Consider the following 23,899-nt stretch of genomic DNA (forward strand, 5'->3'; position numbering starts at 1 on the left):
GCCCATTGTGTGCATTTATGCAGCGGCACCTTGACTCTAACACACCCATTCGCAGTCTGCTGATAATCGCTCAGTTCCATGAAACATCGACTGTGTGTCCATCTTTGAATCAGGCCTGAGACCACAGTACACACAACATGCCGTAACTCTAGTAGTAATAGAGTTGGAGAAAGTTCAAGCCCTAATGAATGAACTATTCTACCAATGATTACTCAGTTCTAGGAGCTGTCACACATCCCGGCTGTCCTTGGCTGGTTTTTAACTACTGTAAATTACAACCAGCTTTTTTCTTTTTTTTCTCCTAACATCTGTTTTCGGCGACTTCCTGTAATATGGCAGATTGAGACATTTATTATAGGGAGTTTAATATTTACAGGCCATGAATGTTCGGTGACCAATGTTTTGGCACTGCGTATGCGTATATGCAGATACACACATGCTCATGGCTGCCGTGCCAAGGGGGGGGGGGATGGAGGCAGTCAAGGGGTTGGCGCGTGGGACGCCAAGCATTTCCTGGGCATTCCCACAAAAATGGTGGGTGCGCACAGCAGGACGCTGAATATCTCAAACCGTACGCGCCCGCCCCATTCTCGGCCATGGTGTATGAAAATCAGCCTACACTGACTTTTATTTGCGAAGGGCTCAAAAATCATTGGATGGTCGGCGACCAATGAATGATTTTTGACCGGTACGCTCACATGCAAATGGGTGTAAATTCGCATTTCGGCGGTGATGTATGCACGGATGTACACTCATTTTCCAACGGCTCTTTATAAATGATATTGGGCCAGATTCTCTAAGCTTCAAAAGTGCTAAAATGGAGAGTGATAAACAGCCAGCCAATCAGCTCTTGCCTGACATTTTTCAAACACAGTCTGTGACATGGCAGGCAGGAGCTGATTGGCTGGCTGTTTATCACGCTCCATTTTATCATTTTTGAAGCTTAGAGAACGTGGCCCATAGTATGGCTATAGAGGGCATGTGTGAGTGGCATCACCAGCCACAGTATCCAGTATACAGTTTGGGATTGGCCTTTTGTTCAGAGCTGTGTAATATTCAGTAGCAACTAATCAGCTCCTAAGTGCCATGTTACAGCCTGCATTTTTGAAAAATGATAGTTAGGCACAAACTGAGCACTTTTCAAGCTTAGCCCATCCCACCCCAATGCATCATAAAGAACTGCTGTCAGCATACTGTAGATAACAGCACATATCTTCTTAATACTCTTTTTTTTATTTATCTTTTATATGTAAAGGAGTAACAAAAAATGATATTCGACTATATTTTTAGACAGACAAATCTATCCTACCTTCCATTTCTTTAGGACCAAAAAAATGATGGTGTTATTTGTTTTATGCCGGCCAAGTGTTCTAGAGACTGTCAAGAAACATTTCAACCATAAACGAAATGAGCTGATGTGCAGAACGAAACAATAATTGTTAGATAGCTGTCAGCACGTTGATAAGTCTGTTAGTTATTAACAGCTGGTTAGTAATCAATCAGTAGATAAGTCATTCTTCTTCCACACAGACTCATTTATCCTTCCACCGGCAATAATGGAAAATGGCACACAATCCCCATCGACCGGTCCTGAATATGCAGATTTTGGGATTCCCGATATTATTGTGGTCGTGGTGTATTTTGTGCTTGTCCTTGCGGTTGGGATATGGGTAAGTGCAAAACTTGCCAGTTTCCGACAGGACTGTGATTATTAGGGGCGGGTAATCTCTCTAGATGCAAGTCCGGGTGTCTGAGAGTTATTTACTGTCCCTGTGCCAAGTTCACCTGCAGCTATGGGTATGCTGTGTCCTCACTGATATATGCAGATATAAAGTGTGACGTTAGGGTCTATGTACTAAGCCCTGGACAGAGGAATATCATCACTAGGTCGATCCTATTTAGGTCAACACCACTGAAGGTCAAAAGGGTGGGAAGGTCAACACAAGTATTAGGTCAACAGCTGAAAGGTTGACATCAGTTCTTCACTTTTTTTTTAGCCGACATGTGCTGACAGGCGGTATTTCCTGCCCTACCATCCACGACGATGCCGGTGTGGTGGGAGATGAAAATATCGTTTCCAAGCATGGCGTCATTTGGGACCAAAAAATGCAAAAAACACACGTCGACTTTTTGACTGTCAACATTCCCATTGTTGACATAATGCGTGTGTCAACCTTCCCACCCTGTCGGCCTAAGCCATGTCGACCTATTTCAGGTGTCGACCTTAGCCCTGTCGACCTTCAGTGGTTGCCCCAATGACCCCTCCCCCGACAGTGATAAAGTACCAGCCAAACAGCTCCTAATTACCATGTTACCATCTGTTTGCAAAATGATAGGAGGCGTTTGGTTGGTTGGTCGGTACTCTGTCTAAAGGTGCACTTGATTTAGGACAATTTCCCCAGATCCAGACGGTCGGAATCGGCCCAAATCGGATGTGTTTGACACCTCATCTGACCCGATGCGCGGTCCCATGAGCATCGGCTCGGACCCTACAGATTGAACCTGCTGCAGGTTCAATCTGTCGGATCAGACCCATCAGCTTTTTAGCACCCTCGATGTGTTGGTCCGATCCGTAGGTGTGTGCCAGCGGGGAAGCACTGCTGGCACACGGATTCAGTATGAAATCCTGGCGGTCGGGATCCCGGCGTTCAAAATCCCGACCGCTGAAATCCCGACAAGGATATTCAGTTATTCTCCCTCCAGGGGTGTCGTGGACATCCACGGAAGGAGAAAGTGACGGGATTTCGGCGGTCGGGATTCCAAACGCCGGGATCCCGACCGCCGGGATTTAAACTGCATCCCCTGGCACACAACTACTGTATGTGCAGCAGCGGGGTCCGGGCAGTAACATCCAGGGAATGGTCATCCGGGCAGCGGCGGCTGGGAAGCGGTGTCCAGGTAGTGGGGATCTGAGCAGCGGTGGCGGCTGGGAGCTTTTTAATGCTGTTTGCCGGGTGGCGGGGTGGGAAGCGCTGCTGAATTTGAATTTTTTTTTTAAAAGACTGGCCGGACACTGATTGTATTCAGCCAATCAGCGTTCAGCCAGTGTTTTCAAAATGTTTTAAAATTCAGCAGCGCTTCTCACCGCCCAGCAAATAGCGCTACTTAGTTCCCATCCGCCGCACGGACCCCACTGCCCGCACCCCACCGCTGCCAGCTCCCCGGGGATATACATCAAGTGCCAAATTAAAAGCGGGAGCTGCCAGGGGGCTCTCAAGGGCAAACTGGTCTGACTGGTCCTTAGGATAAGTCAGACTAGTGTATGGGGGCCTTAAGTCTGTTTTCTTTCTCTCCAAGGCTTAGTACATAGACACCATTCTCTAGAGCAGGTCTATTGTAGGGAAATTAAAAAATAAATGAACAGTACTACCGAGACATAAGTGGAGTGCATATATCACATACACTATTAGAGAGTCACATTACTGTTTGATAAGAAATAGGGTACTTATATGTTAGTTGGGTTCCCACTATAGTTAGTACGCTCATACCCCCACTATCCATGTTGGCCTGGAGTTGATTTTATATAGTGTGACGAACGCAGCGAGCCACCGAGCCTGAAGCGCGGTGAGCGGACGCGTAAAACTAAGAAAATAGCTTAGTGGGCGCCCAACTAACATATACTGTAAGTACCAGAAATAGTGTATTATATTTTGTATCCTGCAGAACTTAAAGGTCCATACACACTGGGCGACTGAGCTGAAAGTCGCTCAAAACAGCAGGTTTGAGTGGCTTTCAGCTCAAAGCCGTCCAGTGTGTATGCCCGGGCAATGAGCGGTGAGCGCTGCTGGGCGCTCCTGCAACATCGCCGGGAAAGCCGTTCATCTGCTGGTTATACCAGCAGATGAGCGGCTTTCAGGATGGCTTTGCATAGCGCTCAGCTATGCAACGCCGTCCTCTCCCCCTCCCCCTCCGGGCACTTAGCGGCTTTCCCCCCCAGCGATGAAAGAGATCATCGCTGTCTATACACACTGGGCACAGTCGCCCAGTGTGTATGGACCTTAATGCTGATTTTAAAATTGTTTTATGCACATTGAGACAGCAGATCTATAAAAATAAAAAAGCAAACCCTCTCAGTGGTTCCCAACCTGTGTGCAATGGAACTGTTAAACATCCTAGCATCTGATGTGTGTGACCTCTAGCATGTACAGTATATACATCACATTTCAAGACTTACAAACTAAACCTGAAATAAAGACTCGGAGACTTAGGTTTGGCAGAATTTGTTAGCTGATTTATTTTAGCAATTTTAAGCTAGATTAATTTATTAATAATTAATTAATGGTGGCCCAGAAAGAACGGCTAATTAACTGGGTGTGGTATGGGACTCCGACAGTCGGGATCCCGACAGTCATTATCCCGACGTTGGGATCCCGACTGGCCGGAGTCAGACAGCATGGCGAGTGCAAAAAAGCCCCTTGCGGGCTCGCTGCGCTCGCCACGCTGCGGGCACGGTGGCTCGCTACGCGAGCCACCTATTCTATTCTCCCTCTATGGGGGTCGTGGACCCCCACGAGGGAAAATAGCGGGTGGCCGTCGGTCACCCGGCTGCCGGCGTTTTGACAGTCGGGATGCCGACGTCGGGTCACCCGGCTGCCGGCGTTTTGACAGTCGGGATGCCGACGTCGGGTAACTGACTGTCGGCATCCCGACTGTCGGGAACCCATCCGGCACCTAATTAACTAAGCTCCACCCACACAATGCATACGTAATCAAGCCTACCCTAACAAGCGGTATCCGCTCGACCTACTGCATTGACTACCCACCCATCCGGGTGGGGTCGCTGCCCCCCGAGCGGGTGATCGAGCGAAGGCCTAAGCCAATGAGAGGCGAGCGCACCGAAAAACAAACATATACGTAGCATCATCATTTGAATAAAAAGTAATTCTATTAACCTGCCGTTCTTTCCCGCCTATCAGCCAACGCAATGAACACCCACCCCACCATATTACCATAAGGGAGGGTGGGCGGGAAAACCTTCAGGAAAGAGAGGAAGAGCCCTCCCTTTCCTGACCTGATATCCTAGCTAACGCTGCCTTTTCCTGAGTCCTTATTGGTCCTTCGAGTCACATGCCTTCCTAGGTCACACAGCAGCCTTGGATGTTTAACCCACTCCACGCCTATTGCAGGCATTACGTTATTCGTAGGGAGATGCACATAGAAACCTATTATATTTGGGTCAGACGGTCTTAACACTTTGAGTGCCAAATGCATTTGTCAAAATAGGTGTGAAAATTGCCAAGCAAACATTTTTTCCATCATTATGACCTGTAATGTCTACCTTATACAGGAAATATAATCTATTTTCACACAACATTTGTTATTTGAATTAATATAACAAATGTGAGCGACGCTGGCATTTTTAGTGGATATTTTGAACATCTGAGATGTTGGCACTCAAAGGGTTAAAGTATCTGGTTTAAAGTCTGTTACTAAGGCCCTTATTCTGGTTGGTGCGGTAATATCCGCGTGCGTTCGTGCCGCCGATGTTTTGTGTCTGCGCATGTGCAGAGGCGTCTCTGCGCATGTGCGAGCGGGACGCACGGCCACATTCCGCATGAAATGTGTACACTACGAACAGGGGGTGGAGAGGGGTGTGAAGGGCTGTTTGGGCTCATTACCATATGTTTACACCCCGCGTTTCATGGGCGTTCCCATGCAAACGCTGGGCGTACGTATGGTAATGCGGCCGTGACACACGTGTAGGCGGCGGACATATGACATTGCCGGATGTCAGCTGCCCGCCCAGATCCCTGCTTTTGCACGGAGAAATGCCCGTGTGGTCTGAGGTTGCGGGAGCTGCCTGGCCACTCTATCCAGCATTCGATGGTCTGCGACCATCGAATGATGGGGGAGGTTCCCTGAGATGGAGGAGGTGTATTCATGAGAAATACACGTGCGGTCCGTTCGGACAGCTTCTTACCGCGTACGGACGGAGTTGGCGATCCGTATGGAAGGCGGGGTTTAGGACGCACGGTGCTGGCCGCATATTCGGATCCGGCCGCACCGATCAGAATAAGGGCCTAAGAACCTGCCAACCTCCACTTATGAGGCTAAAAAAAATCAAATGAAGATTAAATGTAATGATGGATTATTTGAATATAGAGGAAGAGCCCCAGACATAGATAGACTGTTGAATAATACTAGAATGATATGAATGATGCTTTTAGCATTTTATTAAAAATGGTAGGAGAACTTTAACCATCTGCTTTCTGTCTTGGATAGTCCTCAGTCCGCGCGAGCCGGGGAACGGTAGGAGGATATTTCCTGGCTGGGAGAAACATGACATGGTGGCCTGTAAGTATAAACAGTATTAAGTTATATTTCTAGTCTACTAAAAAATAATATACCTACAGGACAGTATTGCATGATATTTCCAGATCATAACAATGATTCTTACAGATGGAGCAGCTCTTAGTGGAGCTGCTCCAGGTGATATAATCACCATTCCATGCTCCGCGCCAGGGGCACACGCGCACGAGATGCGTGTCCGCCACGTTCTGTTGGAGCCCTCTGCTGCCCATCGCCGGTCCCCTGCACCTCCGGAAGTGGCATAACTACAATTTTTACGCCCTCCCTGCCAAAATATCAGCAGCACCCCCCCCCCCCCCCCCCGCACAGTAAAGTTAACCTCCCCCCTCCAAAAGCAGCTGTAGCAGGCACCTTGTCTGTGGTCCCGGCTCCCCTGTCCGCTCCTGGCTCCAGCGTCTAATGAAAACTGACCATTACAAAATGTCTGGCCCATACAGCAGACAGTTTTCTGCTGTATGGGGGCGGACATTTTGTGATGGTCCGTTTAGATTAGAAGCAGAAGCCAGAGGGGACAAGGGAGCCGGGAGGACCACAGACAAATCTTCTGCGGGTCCCGGGCTCTGGCCACCGGCCACAGATGTGGCAGGTGAGCTCCCGGCAGGCGGCAGTGGCATTACAATAGCCCCGGAGACCATTGATGGTGACTGCACTGATGGCTATCCATACTGTACGGTCATTCATAAGATAATGTTAATGATGCCAGAATTACATGATACTTTGTCCCTTTGTAACACTACACAGAGCAATGTGTACACACAGCAGAGCAGGTTAGCCAGCATGTCCTCCAACAATACATCATTCAGATGTGTAACCAGCCTAACTCAGCCTAACTATGGCCCTTATTCTGGTTGGTGCGGTAATATCCGCGTGCGTTCGTGCCGCCAAAGTTTTGTGTCTGCGCATGTGCAGAGGCGTCTCTGCGCATGTGCGAGCGGGACGCACGGCCACATTCCGCATGAAATGTGTACACTACGAGCAGGGGGTGGAGAGGGGTGTGAAGGGCTGTTTGGGCTCATTACCATATGTTTACACCCCGCGTTTCATGGGCGTTCCCATGCAAACGCTGGGCGTACGTATGGTAATGCGGCCGTGACGCACGTGTAGGGGAGGACATATGACATTGCCGGATGTCAGCTGCCCGCCCAGATCCCTGCTTTTGCACAGAGAAATGCCCGTGTGGTCTGAGGTTGCGGGAGCTGCCTGGCCACTCGGTCCTGCATTCGATGGTCTGCGACCATCGAATGATGGGGGTGGTTCCCTGAGACGGAGGAGGTGTATTCATGAGAAATACACGTGCGGTCCGTTCGGACAGCTTCTTACCGCGTTCGGACGGAGTTTGGCGATCCGTATGGAAGGCGGGGTTTAGGACGCACGGTGCTGGCCGCATATTCGGATCCGGCCGCACCGATCAGAATAAGGGCCAATGTGAGGACGTGCTCGTGTAAATGCGGGATATGAATAATTGGTAATGAGTGATGATATACTGTACCTGACTATTGCTCCTAGTATAGAGTAGGGTGTACTGAAGAAGATAATTACAAAGAAAGAGGGTGTGCCGGCGCTGGCTGCTTCAATAAAATATACTCAACGGTTTGAAAAAGTATAAATTTTTATTTTACACAATATTCTATCAATACATTTCTAAAAGACAAATATAAAAAGGGGAGAAGGGGGAGGGAGGGGGATGTAAAAAGCTGCATCCACTGGATTTGTAATATCACCTTTGTAAGTCCACAGTTCAATGTGTAACCGGGAGATGGAAATGATCCTTTAGACTTGGCCAAAGCGGTGCTCGATTGGGACTTCTTCCAGTTTTAGAATGGGGGTTGCATGCCTCCCAACTGGAATACGAAGTAGTGTTGAGACATCCGCAGGGTGACTCTGGGTGGGTATTAGATAGGCGGCTTGCCTTCAGATGGTGAGTGCCTCACTCCAGGTCAATGGGCCGGTAGTAGTTGAAAGGTCTGGATCTCCAGTTAACTTTTGGTGGCAGGTGGTGATAGTGGAAAGCAGCGTGATGGATGGGCAATCAGGAGCCTGGCCCAACGCATTTCGCCGCAATAAGCAGCTTTTTCAAGGACCTGTGAGGCTAATCTTCCTACCCAGACGTTCATCGTTTACAAAGCTACTGTGTCAGTCACTTCATTGGTTACCTGTATTCTACCGTATTCAATACAAAATCCTTTTACTTACACAAAAAGCCATAAACCAAACTACACCAACATACATCTCTTCTCTTTTCTCAAAATATCTTCCAACCCGACCTCTACGCTCCTCACAAGATCGGCGTCTATCATCCACACTCATTACTCGCTCCCATTACCGAGGACTTTCTTCGGGTTGCACCCTCTCTGCGGAATGACCTCCCAAGCACAATAGGACTCTCCTTCAGCCTCCAAACCTATAAGCGTTCCCTGAAAACTCACCTCTTCAGGCAAGCTTATCAAATTCCAGAACCAGTCACTTAACCTTCATATACCATTCCTATCTAATGACATCCCCACTATACAGTCCACACATATCCACTCTTTTCTTCACATTTCCATCCTACTGACCCATGGCCAAACGGCTAGGTCACCATATCTTACAGCACACCAGGAACCTTTGCATTCTGGTGGACTTTATGCATTAAAGAATATCAATCCTTGTGTATCCTATTTCCCTATAGATTGCAAGCTTGCAAGCAGGGCCCTCTTACCTTTGAATGTTTGTAAATACCCAGTTTGTTGTATCACTGTCTCCTTTGTAAAGCGCAACGGAATATGCTGTGCTATATAAGAAACTGTTAATAAATAATAAATAAATATTAGACTGCCTCAAGCAGGTGCTGGCCAGAAGACTTGTGTTCTAGGACAATGCTTCAAGTAGATGCTTACTAGAATGCTTGTGTTCCAGACTTACCCCAAGTAGGTGCTGGCCAGAAGGCTTGTGTTCTAGGACACTGCCTCAAGTAGATGCTTCCTAGAATGCTTGTGTACTAGACTTGCCCCAAGTAGGTGCTGACCAGAAGTTTTGTGTTCTAATACATTGCCTAAAGTATGTGCTGGCCAGAAAGCTTTTGCTCTAATAGACTACCTAAAGTAGGTGCTGGCCAGAAGGCCTGTGTTCTGGGACACTGCCTCAAGTAGATGCTTGCTAGAAGGTCTGTGTTCTAGACATGCCGCTGGCACACACCTATGTGCAGGGGCGGGGTACAGGATGCGCTGAGCGCCTGGGGGGTGTGGGTGACTGGCATGCAGCAGCGGGGCTGGCAGTCCACAGTGTCCAGAAAGCACTGAGCAGACCTGTGGCCAGAGGCATCAGAATTTGAAATAAAATTCAAAAGACAGACCAGCCGTTGATTGGCTGAGAGTGCTCCCATGTCGCAAATGGCACATCAAGTGCCAAATAGTTAGTGAGCTCTCCCAGGAAGCTGCCGGGGGAGCTCAGGGAAAATTGGGTCAAACAAGTTGGACTAGTGTATGGGGGCCTTTAGGGTTAGGCTGTGGCCGGGTAGGGTTAGGCTTAGGCCCCTTAGGCTGGGGGCGTGGGCGCTACTATAAGTTAATGTAACCAATATTGCCCCGCTAGTGGTTCTTTATCACTTTATTGGTTTAAAAATAAAGGCTTTTAATTTTTTATTATTGTATCTTAAGTTCAAAGTTACATGGTGAGATAAAGAAATCAAAGTATTATATTTATGACAGCGAATATTATTATTATTTTACCGCTTTCTGATGTCCAATATGTAGTATATGTAATACCAGAAGAAGGCCTGGTTCCAGATCAGAAACACAGTTGTTGTGTTGCACTATGATTTATAGCATTACATAAGTTCTTGTGTTCACAGCTGGTGTTCAAAATAATAATAATAATAATCAGTTACTTATCACCCATTTCCCCCCCCTCCATACCAGCAATGCTATCACTGGCGGCTCAGGCTCCTGTAATCAATGGACTCTGATTAGCCTGCCAAGGTTCAGGATAGGGCAGGAAACACTGCTTTCAGAGGCACTGAGCTGAACCTAACTTGGGGTTATGTTGATGTGTGAGCATACGGTAGATAGGTCTCACCTGTTCTGATCCTGAGCCTCTGCCATAATCTGACTCTTGCTTCTCGATATACCAGCTGATTGGCTGAATCTCAGCCAATCAGCATGCGGCAAGTGTTTTCAAACCCAGAAGCGCTTCCCGCGCCGCCGCATAGCGCTAGTTATTCTCTATTCACTGCAGGGAGCCCGCCGCCGCCAGCAGCAGCTTTATACACAGTGACAGCGCCGCAGGTACCCCCGCGGCATGGACACCCCTGCCCGCTCCAGCACCTGCCCGCTCCAGCACTGCAGGGACGCCGACGCCGCCTGCACATGCTGGGGGTGAGGGGCGAACTGCCGCCCTCCAGGTGCCGGCGCCCTAGGCAAATGCCTAGAGCTGCCTAGTGGTGGCGCCGGCCCTGGCTCGTGGTGATTATTCCTACTAGATTTACTCAATAAATTCCCTTCTATGGCTCTTTCTCCCTTTCCACTGACACTGGGCCTGATTCATGCTGCAAAGTAGTGATGTTGGATAATTGGCCTCACCCATACTGCGTATGTGCAGTTTGGGGTCTGCAACATTAGTGTGACAGTCTGATGCCATTTATTTTGGGCAGAATTGGCCTCTTTATCCTGTCCCACCCCATGGGTCACGCAGCCGGCTGATGGTGTCGCAGATGATCGGGATGTTTTATTAGAGAAGAGGGGACCGCGTGCAGACTCTGGGTGGGCCCACACTTCTTCACAGTGCAGAAGACTTTAGCATTGTGCCAGAGCAAATGTGCAGGTTGCTCTGAAGACATTGCAGACATTTTGCAGGTGATTCTTTCAGTGGCTGCAGCTCCGACACAGGATTCTGGAAACATAAGTGCAGTTTGAGCTCCCCCTGGACAGAGGTGCCCATGTGCACCACACACATTGCACCCATTACAGTAACGCCAATGCCCTACATACAATTTATTGTGTGCTTCATTTTTATACTTTTATATTGGTAAACAAATAGGTTCTGGTAATTGTTCTGGTCCCAGCTGTATTCTGGTTTATTCTCACCCCAGTTACACTTGTGTGTCTGGCACCATCCATGCTATTGCAGCAATACATTTATACAGTATATACAAGGAGCTGCCAAGGCCTCCACAACTTACTATTGTTATACTGTGGTGCCACCTGCAGCAGTGTTAACCCTTCGTTGGTCATTACTGTGACACAGAGGAATAGCTATGCCATATGCAGCCAGGGGCAATATTGCATTATGTTCTTCCTCACAGGGGATCGCAAGATACTCTAGGGGGCAACAGACAGCATTTTCAGATGGTGATAATGAAAGAAAACCAACGACAGTATAAATGAATATCGGTCATTGTGTTGACCCATATTAAGTCAACATGCTTATGACGACACATGAAGTAGGTCCACAGGGTTGGTGGGTCGACACCAGAATTAGGTCGACAATGTCAAGGTCAACATTTAAAGGGGGGATGCTCTAACATCCGCGCCCCCTTGCCGCCGCACATTGCCCCCCATCGCCTACATAATTATCGCATATGCTCTAACATATGCGATAATTATGGCAAAGGACAGCTCTTGCGTTAAGAGCTGTCCTTTGCGGTGAGAGACAGCGGGTCCCATCGGGACCCCACAGCTCCTGGTGGCTCCCCCCTCCCTCACCAGCCACTGCTGCTGCTGCGCCGGGCTCTCCTCCTCTCTGCACCCGGAAGATGATCATAGTGCAGGGAGGGGGAGGTCACAGGTCCGGGCAGTGCTGCTCGGACACAGGTGAGGGGGGTTGATGTGGGGCGGCGGGGGGCAGTGCGGGGAAGCGGTGGATTGTGGTGGATTGCGGTAAAAGCCCATAGGCTTCTATGGGGCATCGCCAGATTTTTCTGGCGATGCCCCCCGTCACGATAACCCGGCGTGGGGAGGCTTAGAGCATCCCAAAATGCAGTACAAACCCCAATAACAGGGTTTTTACTGCATTTTTCGTTTAGAGAATCTCCCCCAAAATTTTGACACCATCAAAGTGTACCGCGTCCGCTCGCCATGCTTTGGGCACCATGCCTCACAAATTAACAATGGGGAGGATGGAGCTTCAGCATCAACCTGGATCCCTGCGCAGTGTAAACAGGTAATCCGAATCAATGCGACCCAGAACACGTTCACTGCAATGGAAATGCTTAACTCTCAGCGCTGGATCAGGCCCCGCCTCCGGTGACCTCACCTGCCCGGCATTATACCGGGTCGGGACTCTGGTCTAAAAGGAGTCGCAAACCGGTTCGTACCCAGCTTGGAGTCGATTCCAAACTCCAGGGTGCGACCCGTGCTTGCTGCTGTAAAAGTGGTATTAGTGAAACCTGGGGTTAACCTTTTGGAAAGTAGCCTGATAGTTTCTCATAGTGAAACAAAAAGGAATTTGTTGTGCCATCCAAATGTATCAGTGACAGGGACACAGAGAGAACACACACTAAATAAGGGACAAGTGTGTTCAATCGGCAAATAGTTCTAAGCCACAAATTTGGGTAATGGTATAACTCGGACTTGGCAATGTTGGTGTTACCTGGTTACTCATTGACATTAATAATCAATTTAGTAAAATCAGCAATGAGCTAATGTTTACAAATGAACTAAACCTTTATAACTTACATCACAACATTTGTGTTATGTAGTTGCTCCTGTATCCTATAATAATAATAATAATAATAATAATAATAATAATATAATATAATTATTCCATCACTGAGATTCACAGGGTTTATATTCCCTGAGGCCAATACATTCATAACATGGTCCATAAGGTCATCTCTAAAACTTTAGCCCAGTGGCCATCCAGCTGTTGTGAAACTACACATCCCAGAATGCTTTGCCATAGTTTTAGCATTCCATATTAGAAAAACTGTGGCAAGGCATGACGAGACTTGTAGTTTCACAACAGCTGGAGGGCCATAGTCTGGATATGTCTGCTTTTGCCTGTATATCTGTCTCTCCAAGGCGGGATCTGTATGTATAATCAGTATATGAGTAGCAGAACCATCTTTCCTTTAGAAACCGTAAAGAGAAAAAGCTGCACACTGGATTTCTTCCCCTTGGGTTTGGGGGTATTCCACCCTATTTTGATGGTGGGGGTGCTGTCACAACAACCAAATGTAGTACAAGAGAAGAATGGAAAAGCGGTTGCAGGTCTGGACGCGCACCTGGATGCCAGTTCTATGTAATTTCTGAATTAAATTTTGTTTTTAAAAAGTGACCCGTCTGTTTTTCTTTTATTTCACTGAAACTCTAGGTCACACTTACATACAATTAGACAAGATGAAATAAGGGGTTAAAATCACACACTTTTGACAAAACAACACAGATTATGTTAAAGAGAAAAAAGTTTGGAAAAATGTTAGTGCAGAAAAATAGCTTTTTAAAAAGATGCAGGGCCTTTGTTCTGCCGATTGTATTTCTCTAGCATTAGAGTTATAGGCTCTGTGTTTATTTGGGAGTTTATGTTAAAAATGTATCCCTTCCTTTTCTGGCACAGAGCCCAGGCTTTTATACGTGTGAGGTGATTTGCTATTGTAACAAAGTTTATTCATACATTGTAGCTTTTATGTCGTTATGTAGACCTGTAGAAATAGCAGGATTTTTATTCAGTGATATTGTAGTGCTGTTTGGCGTATTGCCAATCTGAGCGGTTGATATATTGGTGCACTGTCACTTCTATTGTTCTCACTGAGTTTGACCTGGTAAGTAGCCGGACTTATGTTCAGTGGCAGATGTGTTTTTGGTGCTATTATTACACTGTGTCACTCTGCCCAACTGAGCTTTCCAATATATCAGGCAATTTGTTTTTTATATCCCTATTTTTCAGCTCTCACTGAATTAGCCTGGCAGGTGACAGGACTTGTGTTCAGTGGCAGAGGTGATTTTTGGCTTTTATTGCACTATGTCACTCTGCTCCACTGAACTTATCAATATATCAGGTAGTGTCTATTTTGTGCCTTTGATTTTTGAGTCACGGTTCTATCAGGTCTACAATGGCTATTTTAGTGCGCTTTATAATTTTTTAGCCCACACAGAGTTGGCCTGATGGATGACAAGACTTATTTTCCAGTGGCAAGAGTGATTTTTCTGTGCTGTTATTGCACTATGTCACTCTACCTCCTGGACTTTCCAATATATCAGGCAGTTTCTACTTTATGCCTTTGGTTTTAAGTCAGGTCATTAACAATTATTTGCCAGTTATAGGCAATCTATCAGGTCAACAAAATAGCATTTTCATCTCACAAACATTTCAATGATTTCTAAGCATATTTGCAATAAAGTAGCGGCAGTAACGTGGGCCCTAGCGGTCCGACACGTGTTTCTTCCTGTCAACGCTGGCTTTTTCAAAACAAAAACCAAATTTAATTCAGAAATTACATAGAACTGGCATCCAGGTGTGCGCCCAGACCTGCAACCGCTTTTCCTTTTTTCTCTTTCTTTAGAAACCGCCTGGCTGTATATTTCTTAATCCCCACAACACAAGTAATGACATTTGTGTATCATCATTTCTCTTCCTCTAGATTGGAGCATCTCTTATGTCCAGCAATGTCGGCAGTGGCTTATTTGTCGGCATGGCAGGATCAGGAGCAGCTGGAGGTTTGGCTGTCGGAGGTTTTGAATGGAACGTAAGAAAATATTGTTATATATGTTACTAATACACACACATATATATATATATATATATATATATTCTGTCTCATAGGTGTAGCTTCCATTTGTTGAAGCCGGAGAGTGCTACTGAACATAATTCATATTGGTTCGTTTAGGAGGCTTCATTCCCTAACCAAGATGGCCACCATCTGTACCTCTGTTCTTGTGCGGCACCATCTTGTCACTGTGTTAGATCACCCTAGTGCAGGGCTGGGCAACACCGACCCTCCAGATGTTAATGAACTACACATCCCAGGATGCTTTGCATTAGTTTTGCTATGTGGCCATGCTGAAACTTATGCAAGGCATCCTGGGATGTGTAGTTCATTAACATCTGGAGGGCCGGTGTTGCCCAGCCCTGCCCTAGTGGGACACAGCGGTGCACCACTTAGCTCCAGAGAGAGACGCTACTATTACTGCTAGATCTATGCTGCTAAAACCACTGGTACCGCTTACATCTTACACCACAACCCACATAGAATGACTGGCTGGCAATCTGTATTCTCTTCTCTTAAGACGTAAAAGACCAAGACATCACTAGTCTGCTATTAGGCATTGTCTCCATCACAAGTCTGTTGTTAGGCAGCCTCCCCATCACCAGACTCTTGTTAGGCGGTGTCCTCATTGCCACCATCTTCCCAGTAAGTTATACCAAGAAGGTGGCCATTGAGGTGCTGTTGCTTCTAGAGACTTATCTTTTTCTCTATTCATGGTACTATTTCTCTAAGGCTTCCTGGGTGCTGGTCGCTCTTGGATGGATATTTGTGCCAGTTTACATCGCGTCGGGAGTGGTCACTATGCCGGAATATTTACAGAAACGTTTTGGAGGCCACCGGATTCGCATCTATATGTCTGTGCTATCCCTCATCCTCTACATCTTTACCAAAATATCGGTGTGTATAATCTAGAACAGTAATTATGGTTTAGCTTTTATATATATATATATTTATATATATATATATATATATATATATATATATATATATATGCTGCATACTTGGATAATATATGTTAAACTTGAAATTAGAGATAACCTGTTAATGCAGGCCACCTTTATGATACAAAGGGTTTGAGTCTTGTTGAAGGCAAGTCAAGATGGGGAGGGAGCTCATGGATGTATGTAGACTTCGCTTGTACAGTAAAAAAGCAAGTTTTGCAATATACTAAATTTCCTAAGTAACTGTGTTCTCCTTTAAAAAAAATGCAGCTTTAAATATTGCTGCTAAATGGCTATTACATTTGGCCCAAGGGATTACAAGGAATTCACTGAAAGTTTGAGTCCATAGATGAAGTACTATTGTACCTATTTGGTTTTATACGCACTGTTCCTGGATTCGACCTAAACCAAGTGCTCCTGATTTATCTTTATATTGATTCAATCGTTCAATCAGGAGATTAGTGATAAGGAACCTAGGGTGAGATTTAATAGGATGAGAGATTCAGAAAGTGAGAGATTTGGTAAGAAATCTCCAGTTTTTTTAAAGCGGCAATCATTTACACTGCTAAACCAGTTTGATTTTGAAGTGTAAATGATTGCCGCTTTAAAAAAACTGGAGATTTCTCACCAAATCTCTCACTTTCTGCATCTCTCATCCCATTAAATCTCACCCCTAATATCCTCTTAACGGCCTCAAAGAGTTGTACACAATTGAGGAGTTTATGTTGCTCTATTGGGAAAAATACCCCTGATGAAGCCTCATTGAGCTGAAACGCGCTGGATTTTATTTATTTTAATTGTGACCCCTACTTTACACAACGAAAAGCGGGGTGAAGGAATTCAAAACAAAGGATATTGTCCACTCTTGGTTTTGTGACTTTTAATAAATATATTAACTTGGAATTATAGCATTCTCCTTTTGGACTACAACAAGTAATAGATGTACACAGCGGCGTAACTATAGCACCGCAGCCACCGCCACTGTGGGGGGGGCGCTGTGCATGTGGGGGCGCCGGGGGCTGCGGTGCTATAGTTAAACCCCCCCCCCAATCCCCCGCAGACTTACCTATCTCGCTGGTCCCGGCGGCTCCGTTCTTCTGCTGAGGACCACCACAAAATGGCCGCCCCCATATAGCACACAGTTCTCTAAAACTGTCTGCTGTATGGAGGCGGACATTTTCTGGTGGTCCTTAGCAGAAGAACGGAGCCGCCGGGACCAGCGCGATAGGTAAGGCTGTGGGGGATTGAGGGGGGGGGGGGGTAGTAGGGGTGCTTGCCGGGGCAGGGGGGCGCCCAAAACGTAGCTACGCCACTGGATGTACAGACTACCAAGTTTGGTCTCAGATACTATGTTTACATTAGAGTGCTAACTCACTAAGTGTTGCGTGTGTGTGTGTTTGAGAGTGTATATATATATTTGTGTGTGTGTGTATGTGTGTGTGTATTTGTGTATTTATATAAAGTCCCTGAAACTAAATAAATGTATTAATTGATTCTTTGGTTATACAAACCAGAGTAAGTGGGAGATGCAATCACTGCAGCAAATACTGTATATAATCCGCAAATTCATTAATACAATTTGCCTAGTTCTATCATGTATTTATTTGCATTATATCTTTGTTTTGTGTTTCAGACAGACATTTACTCTGGAGCCCTCTTTATTCAGGAGGCATTGGGCTGGAATATTTACCTGTCCACGGTTGTATTACTTGTCGTGACAGCAATTTACACCGTTGCTGGTAACTATCGATATATTGTGTATAGTTTATACCTGTTATGGTCATTACTAGTAGTCTAGAAACCCTGGAGTTTATTGTCAGCTGAGTTCCTGGTATTGTGATGCCAGTCCGCAATGTTTTATTATGATACTATCTGTGTACAATGGGGCTGCAGTATTTTGGTTGTATACAGCACTACACATGATGGACCTCGTCACATCTGTAGTTTTATCTCCATGAAGACATCATCCTGTGTACACAATAATTATTGATATCGCACCTTATTTATTAATTCAGTCTGGGGCTTTCTTTTCCCTCTTTCTTTTTCTATAAGAGCGCATGCATATCAATTCACCAGCTGCGTTCTGCCCTGATGGGAACTGGGACTTGGGGGCTGAAGCGGGTGTGTGTCCTGGGTTGGCCACCCCAGTTTCATTTGGCTATACTGTAATAACTCAATGCCTATGATTAATGAGATGAGTAGGAATAGGCTGATGTTACTATGACAGGTAGATCAGGATTAATAAGACACCTTCATAGACACTTGCTTCAGCTGGTCCAGTGGCTGACTGATCTATTGCTATTATCCAGTGGTTCCCAACCTCGGTCCTCAAGTACCCCCAACAGTGCACGTTTTCCAGGTCACCCACAGGTGCACTCATTATTAGGTGGAGCTAATTATTTCACCTGTGATTCTGGCCCTTATTCTGGTTGGTGCGGTAATATCCGCGTGCGTTCGTGCCGCCGATGTTTTGTGTCTGCGCATGTGCAGAGGCGTCTCTGCGCATGTGCGAGCGGGGCGTACGGCCAAATACCGCATGAAATGTGAACACTCCGAACAGGGGGTGGAGAGGGGCGTGAAGGGCTATTTGGGCTCATTACCATATGCATACGCCCCGCGTTTTATGGGCGTTCCCATGCAAACGCTGGGCGTACGTATGGTAATGCGGCCGTGACGCACGTGTAGGGGGCGGACATATGACATCGCCGGATGTCAGCTGCCCGCCCAGATCCCTGCTTTTGCACGGAAAAATATCCGTGTGGTCTGAGGTTGCGGGAGCTGGTGGAGCACTCGGTCCTGCATTCGATGGTCTGCGACCATCGAATGATGGGGGAGGTTCCCTGAGATGGAGGAGGAAAAATACATGTGCGGTCCGTTCGGCCAGCTTCTTACCGCGTACGGACGGAGTTGGCGATCCGTATGGAAGGCGGGGTTTCGCACGCACGGTCCTGGCTGCATATTCGGATCCGGCCGCACCGATCAGAATAAGGGCCTCTGTGTGGAGGCCTGGAAAACGTGCACTGTTGGGGGTACTCTGAGGACTGGGAACCACTGCTATAATCGGTCGCTGTGGGTTCATAAAGCTTTATGGGCCATTGATTTCCGGTACCACCTTTTATATCATCAGCTCACTAGGGTATTATACTCTGCATTAGTTTAAAGTCTGCTTGTTGCTTGAGACAGCTCATTTTTACCATTCTTGATTGCCACCTGCCCTGACCTTTGCTTGTTTTCCTTATTGCCATCAGTTTTGACTATCCTAGTCTGCTGCCTGCCCTCCCCATAGGTTGTGATCCCAACAACACTGTTAGTCAGGTACACTGATTTTTCTTTTACAAAAAGGCCAAACAAGTCAAATAGGTCCCAGCACTATCAGAAATGGCCAAGTACATGGACTAATAACCACAACCCATCGCAAACAGGACATAGGGACCAATTCAGGTTGGATCGCATAAGCAAAATAACATGCAGTTTCCACAATGGTTGTGCACTGTGCACGCACACGACCAGTGCTGCGCATGTGCAGAACAGATCCTGCATTTGCAGCGCAGAATAGCAAATGTCTCTGCCTGACAGGCAGAAGCGTTCTGGGGGGGGGGGGGGGCAGCGAGCGTTTATGGGAGTTGCCTGGCAAAGGACTGTGCAGCAAGTCACAGTTTACTTGGCCACAGGCAGACTAAGTAAGGTCAGACTTACTGTACTCAGGCTGCAGTCCTCTGAATATTTCCCGCTTAGACTCTTTTAGGCTATGCAGAGTCCCGGGTGCCGCATGCCGCTTAACACATGTAGCACTGCCGATGCGGGATGCGGTCATCTATTAGAATGAACTTAGGTCTACAGTCATTAGGTCGACCCCACTAGGTCGACTGGCAGGAAGGTCGACCTGACTTAAGGTCGACATGGGCCAAGGTCGACATGACTTAAGGTCGAATTTGCATAAAGGTCGACATGAGGAAGGTCGACTGGTCATAAGGTCGACATGGGTTTTTCACTGTTTTTTGAGCCGACATGTGCCGACAGGCGATATTTCATGCCCTACCATCCACTAGGGCGTGGTGGGAGAATAAAATAGTGTGCTGAGCGTAGCGAGGCACCGTGCCCGAAGCATCGCGAGCGTAGCGAGCGATGCGAGGGTCCGATTCTCATTGCCAACTGTGTCCATGTCGACTGTGTCGACATTCGGATCAAAAAACAGTGAAAAACCCACGTCGCCCTTATGACCAGTCGACCTTCCTCATGTCGACCTTTATGCAAATTCGACCTTAAGTCATGTCGACCTTGGCCCATGTCGACCTTAAGTCAGGTCGACCTTCCTGCCAGTCGACCTAGTGGGGTAGACCTAATGACTGTAGACCTAAGTTCATTCTGACAGATGTCCCGATTCCGCCGATGCAAGGTGCAGCCAGCCAGCACATACATATATTACATACACCAGAATATGTATGTTTGTATGTGCTACGTGGTTCCCCCTGCACTATGTGATCGGTACTGCAGCTGCCACTTGTCATACTGTAGATTTACCTGTTCCCCTAAGTGTGTAACTGCAAAGTGTTTCATATCCTTGTATTAAACAGGAGGGCTAACCGCAGTGATCTACACCGACACCCTGCAAACAGTCATCATGGTGATCGGAGCCTTTATTCTCATGTTCATATGTAAGTATGCTGTCTATGTACTCAGCATTTGGGAGGCTTAAATGCGAGTGTCCCCCATTTAATAATGATTTATTAGACTCCATTCCCATTAGCTAAGCACAATAAATGTGGGCCTCTATAGTAAGTTCCCAGTCTGGTAGTTTCATTTAACATTTTATGTTTCATAGCCTAACCTTAACTCTAATAAAAGAGGGCATGTGCAATGGCCCAAATATACTGTAAGTACTGCAAATTCCTTTTGGTACGAGTGAATTGAATGAATCATCCCAGCACTCTGCACCGGTGACCATGTACTGTCAGACATCCTCACCAACTACAAGGTTGCGCTATTCTCTGATGATGCAGTCACTGTCTGCTCAAATATTTGCATTGACTGTTTAAACACCATAGTAGTTTAGGGCTGCAGTTGGCGGGTGCCTTAGTAGGCAGCCCATCGGCTGTGACATTAGCATACATTTGCATAAACATCCACTTCTGAATCAGGCCCATTTGGAGTCGAACAAGGCAAACGCAAAACAAATATACACTGGCACTGGTAGGTTACATGTCACCGCAGGGAAAACAGTAGGGGTGAAATTTAATAGGGTAAGAAAACAGAAAGTGAGAGATTTGGTAAGAAATGTCCAGTTTTATTAAAGCGGCAATCATTTACACTGCAAAGCCAGTTTGATTTTGCAGTGTAAATGATTGCCGCTTTAAAAAAAAAAAACCTGGAGATTTCTTTCCAAATCTCTCACTTTCTGAATCTTTCACCCTATTACATTTCACCCAAGGTCTTGTCTTGTCTTATGTCAGGGTTGTCTACTTTCTGGCTGCCCTCTCCGGGAGAGGGCAGCCAGTTCCTTGAGGCAGGGGGGCGGGGCCACTGTAGGTATGGGAAAGGGGAGGGATGGGGGCAGAGCTACAGAGGGATATTGTGTTTTGGGGACCTGGCCAGTGTCCTCGTGGCCACGCCCCCCGCCGGGCAATGCTGGTATTTTGGGCATTGCACAGTGGTGGGCAGGGCTACAATGATGCGATTTGTGTCATTTGGTCCCATAGACCCCACTGAGAAGGGGGGGCAGGAGGGTGGGCAGGAGGTGGACCTGATTTCCAGGACCCTCCAAGCCATTCCGGCAGGGTAGGTAACCCTGTCTTATGTGTGTAATGATTTTATTGGTAAGAGATCCAGATGTATATAAAATGTATTATAAAGATACCAGGGAGTTATGCAATACATTGTCCAAGGGGCTGACCAGGCCAGCAGACAAATTGCACAGCTCATGGACATCCACAGACTTGGCCAAAGGCATTTTAAAAAATGAGTTGACCAGTGTGTAGATTGTTGTGTAGGCCCATACCTCAGTGAAGACATGTGGCCAAATGTAATAACTTTCGATTTGGCTTCCATGTGGGTGCCCCCAAGGGGGATGCTGTGAGTGAGTGGGAGAGGCAGTAGGTGATGGAGAGGGTGACAGGGAGAAATACAGTAGTTGGAGGCGGTGAGGCAGTATGTGGAAGTGAGAAGGCAGAGTGTGAGTAGAGGCAGCGTGTGATATGAGAGAGAGTGATGGAGAGAAGGGAGAGGCAATGTGTGACAGGGAGAGGCATGGGGTGATGATAGGGACAGTGGGTGACTGAGGGGGCACTATATGACAGTTGAGGTGGCTGCAGGCGCCATAATCTGCATGGGAGGGGATGGAGGCTAGGGGAACATTGGAGGGTGACATGCGGTAGGTAGGCAAGAGGGACGATGAGGAAATTAATATGGGCCTAGGTACTATGGAAGATAGTAAAGTCACTACTATAGGATTATTGCTGGCTGCTGCGACTGCACCACATTACTGTCAATTTCGTCAGAAATACGGTGTCAGTATCTGAATGAATCAAAGAACTCACATTGTCTATGATCTTGAATCAGCCCGCCCCTGACTCCTGTGCACCAATAGGAGTTGGGGGTGAGCTGATGGAAGATGATAGACAAGCAGAGTGCTTCGCCAGCTGGCAGGTCAGTGGCACATACAGTGGCGGCATGTGCTGACCGGCTTCCCCATGTAATGTGTTCTCATAACTGCAGCGCTGGGGCAGCAGCTTCCAATAATGGCTATCCTTAAAACTTGACTGTTAAGATTCCTTGAGGACTGAGTTTGGGAACCACTGATACTGTATATATGATATAATAGCATTTATGTTTATTCTTGCAGCTTTTGACAAAATTGGCTGGTACACAGGACTGGAACAGAAATACATGGAAGCGATCCCAAAAATAATTGTACCCAACACAACGTGCCATCTGCCCCGCAGTGATGCTTTCCATATGATGCGTGACCCCATCACTGGGGACCTGCCCTGGCCCGGTCTCATATTTGGTCTGACTGTATTGGCCACATGGGTTTGGTGCACTGACCAGGTGAGTGGCTGGGTCTTGTTGTGTCATCAAGCTCAATCTCCTCAAGACATTTTCCAGAGGCCTTTATATTCTTAAAAGCTGAATATTAATTGTTAACAGTTAGGATGGTCCCTTACGGACCTGGGTAATTAGTCCAGTCCACCTTCCACTGTTCCTTACACAGAGATCAGCTATGGATGTAACTACATATACCTTTGCTCAAATTGCACCAAACGGCTCATAATGGAGCACCACAGACCTTCTCACTAAGCCAAGCCATGTGTCCTGTCACATACAGAACTTTTTTGCCAAATTTTTTTGCAACTATAGTGAAAAAAGTATGATGGACTGGAGTTTGCATTCCAGTCAGAAGCTGTGTGCACTAACACCAACCTGGCTAGAAAAACAGTGTTGTGCTTAGTCTGCATCCTATAATAACAGACTAACACTGCTCGTCACCTGTGTTGCATCGGAATCCACTGGAGAGCACCTGGCTGTTCTGAAACACGCACAACACACACTCTCTCTCTATCTCTCTCTGACCTCCCACCCCCACACAATTTTTTGATAGTGGTTACTCAGATAACATGAAAGAACTTACAGTGATGCATTCAGACCGGCTCCAGAATCCCAACATCAGTTAGGGTTAGGCTAGAGAGGGGAGGTTAGAGTTAGGCTGTGGAGTAGGGGGGGTAGGTTTAGGTGGTAGGGCTTGGGGTTTAGCGCTAAACAATAGCAGGTAGGGTTAAGGTCAGGCTGTGGGGGGCAGGGTGTTAGGCAGCAGCGAGGTAGGATTAGGGTTAGTGGGGCAGGGGGAGGGTAAGCTTACTTACCTTAGCCCTGTTGATATTTACTAAAGTGGGATTTTGGCGTCGGTGTCAAGTCAAGTTTAATATGACGCATGCCTGTGGATTTTTTGGAGTGGCTAAATGAAGCCAGAAGCTCA

The 23,899-nt window shown here is 46.9% G+C and overlaps 1 protein-coding gene across 1 annotated transcript in view; it reads left to right on the forward strand.

Annotated features, from left to right (window-relative positions):
* The first annotated feature begins 1,556 nt into the window (after positions 1–1,556).
* SLC5A9 (solute carrier family 5 member 9) overlaps positions 1,557–23,899 on the forward strand; it is a 40,337-nt gene continuing 17,994 nt past the window's right edge. Inside the window, exons 1-7 of the mRNA XM_083158100.1 lie at positions 1,557–1,670; positions 6,223–6,294; positions 14,864–14,968; positions 15,722–15,886; positions 17,564–17,669; positions 20,505–20,585; positions 22,769–22,974. Of these exons, the coding sequence (XP_083014226.1) occupies positions 1,557–1,670; positions 6,223–6,294; positions 14,864–14,968; positions 15,722–15,886; positions 17,564–17,669; positions 20,505–20,585; positions 22,769–22,974 (849 nt within the window). The remainder of the gene's footprint in view (positions 1,671–6,222; positions 6,295–14,863; positions 14,969–15,721; positions 15,887–17,563; positions 17,670–20,504; positions 20,586–22,768; positions 22,975–23,899) is intronic.

This window comes from Crinia signifera, chromosome 8 (genome assembly GCF_055691185.1).
Source record: "Crinia signifera chromosome 8, ASM5569118v1, whole genome shotgun sequence".
NCBI classification, from domain to species: Eukaryota; Metazoa; Chordata; class Amphibia; order Anura; family Myobatrachidae; genus Crinia; species Crinia signifera.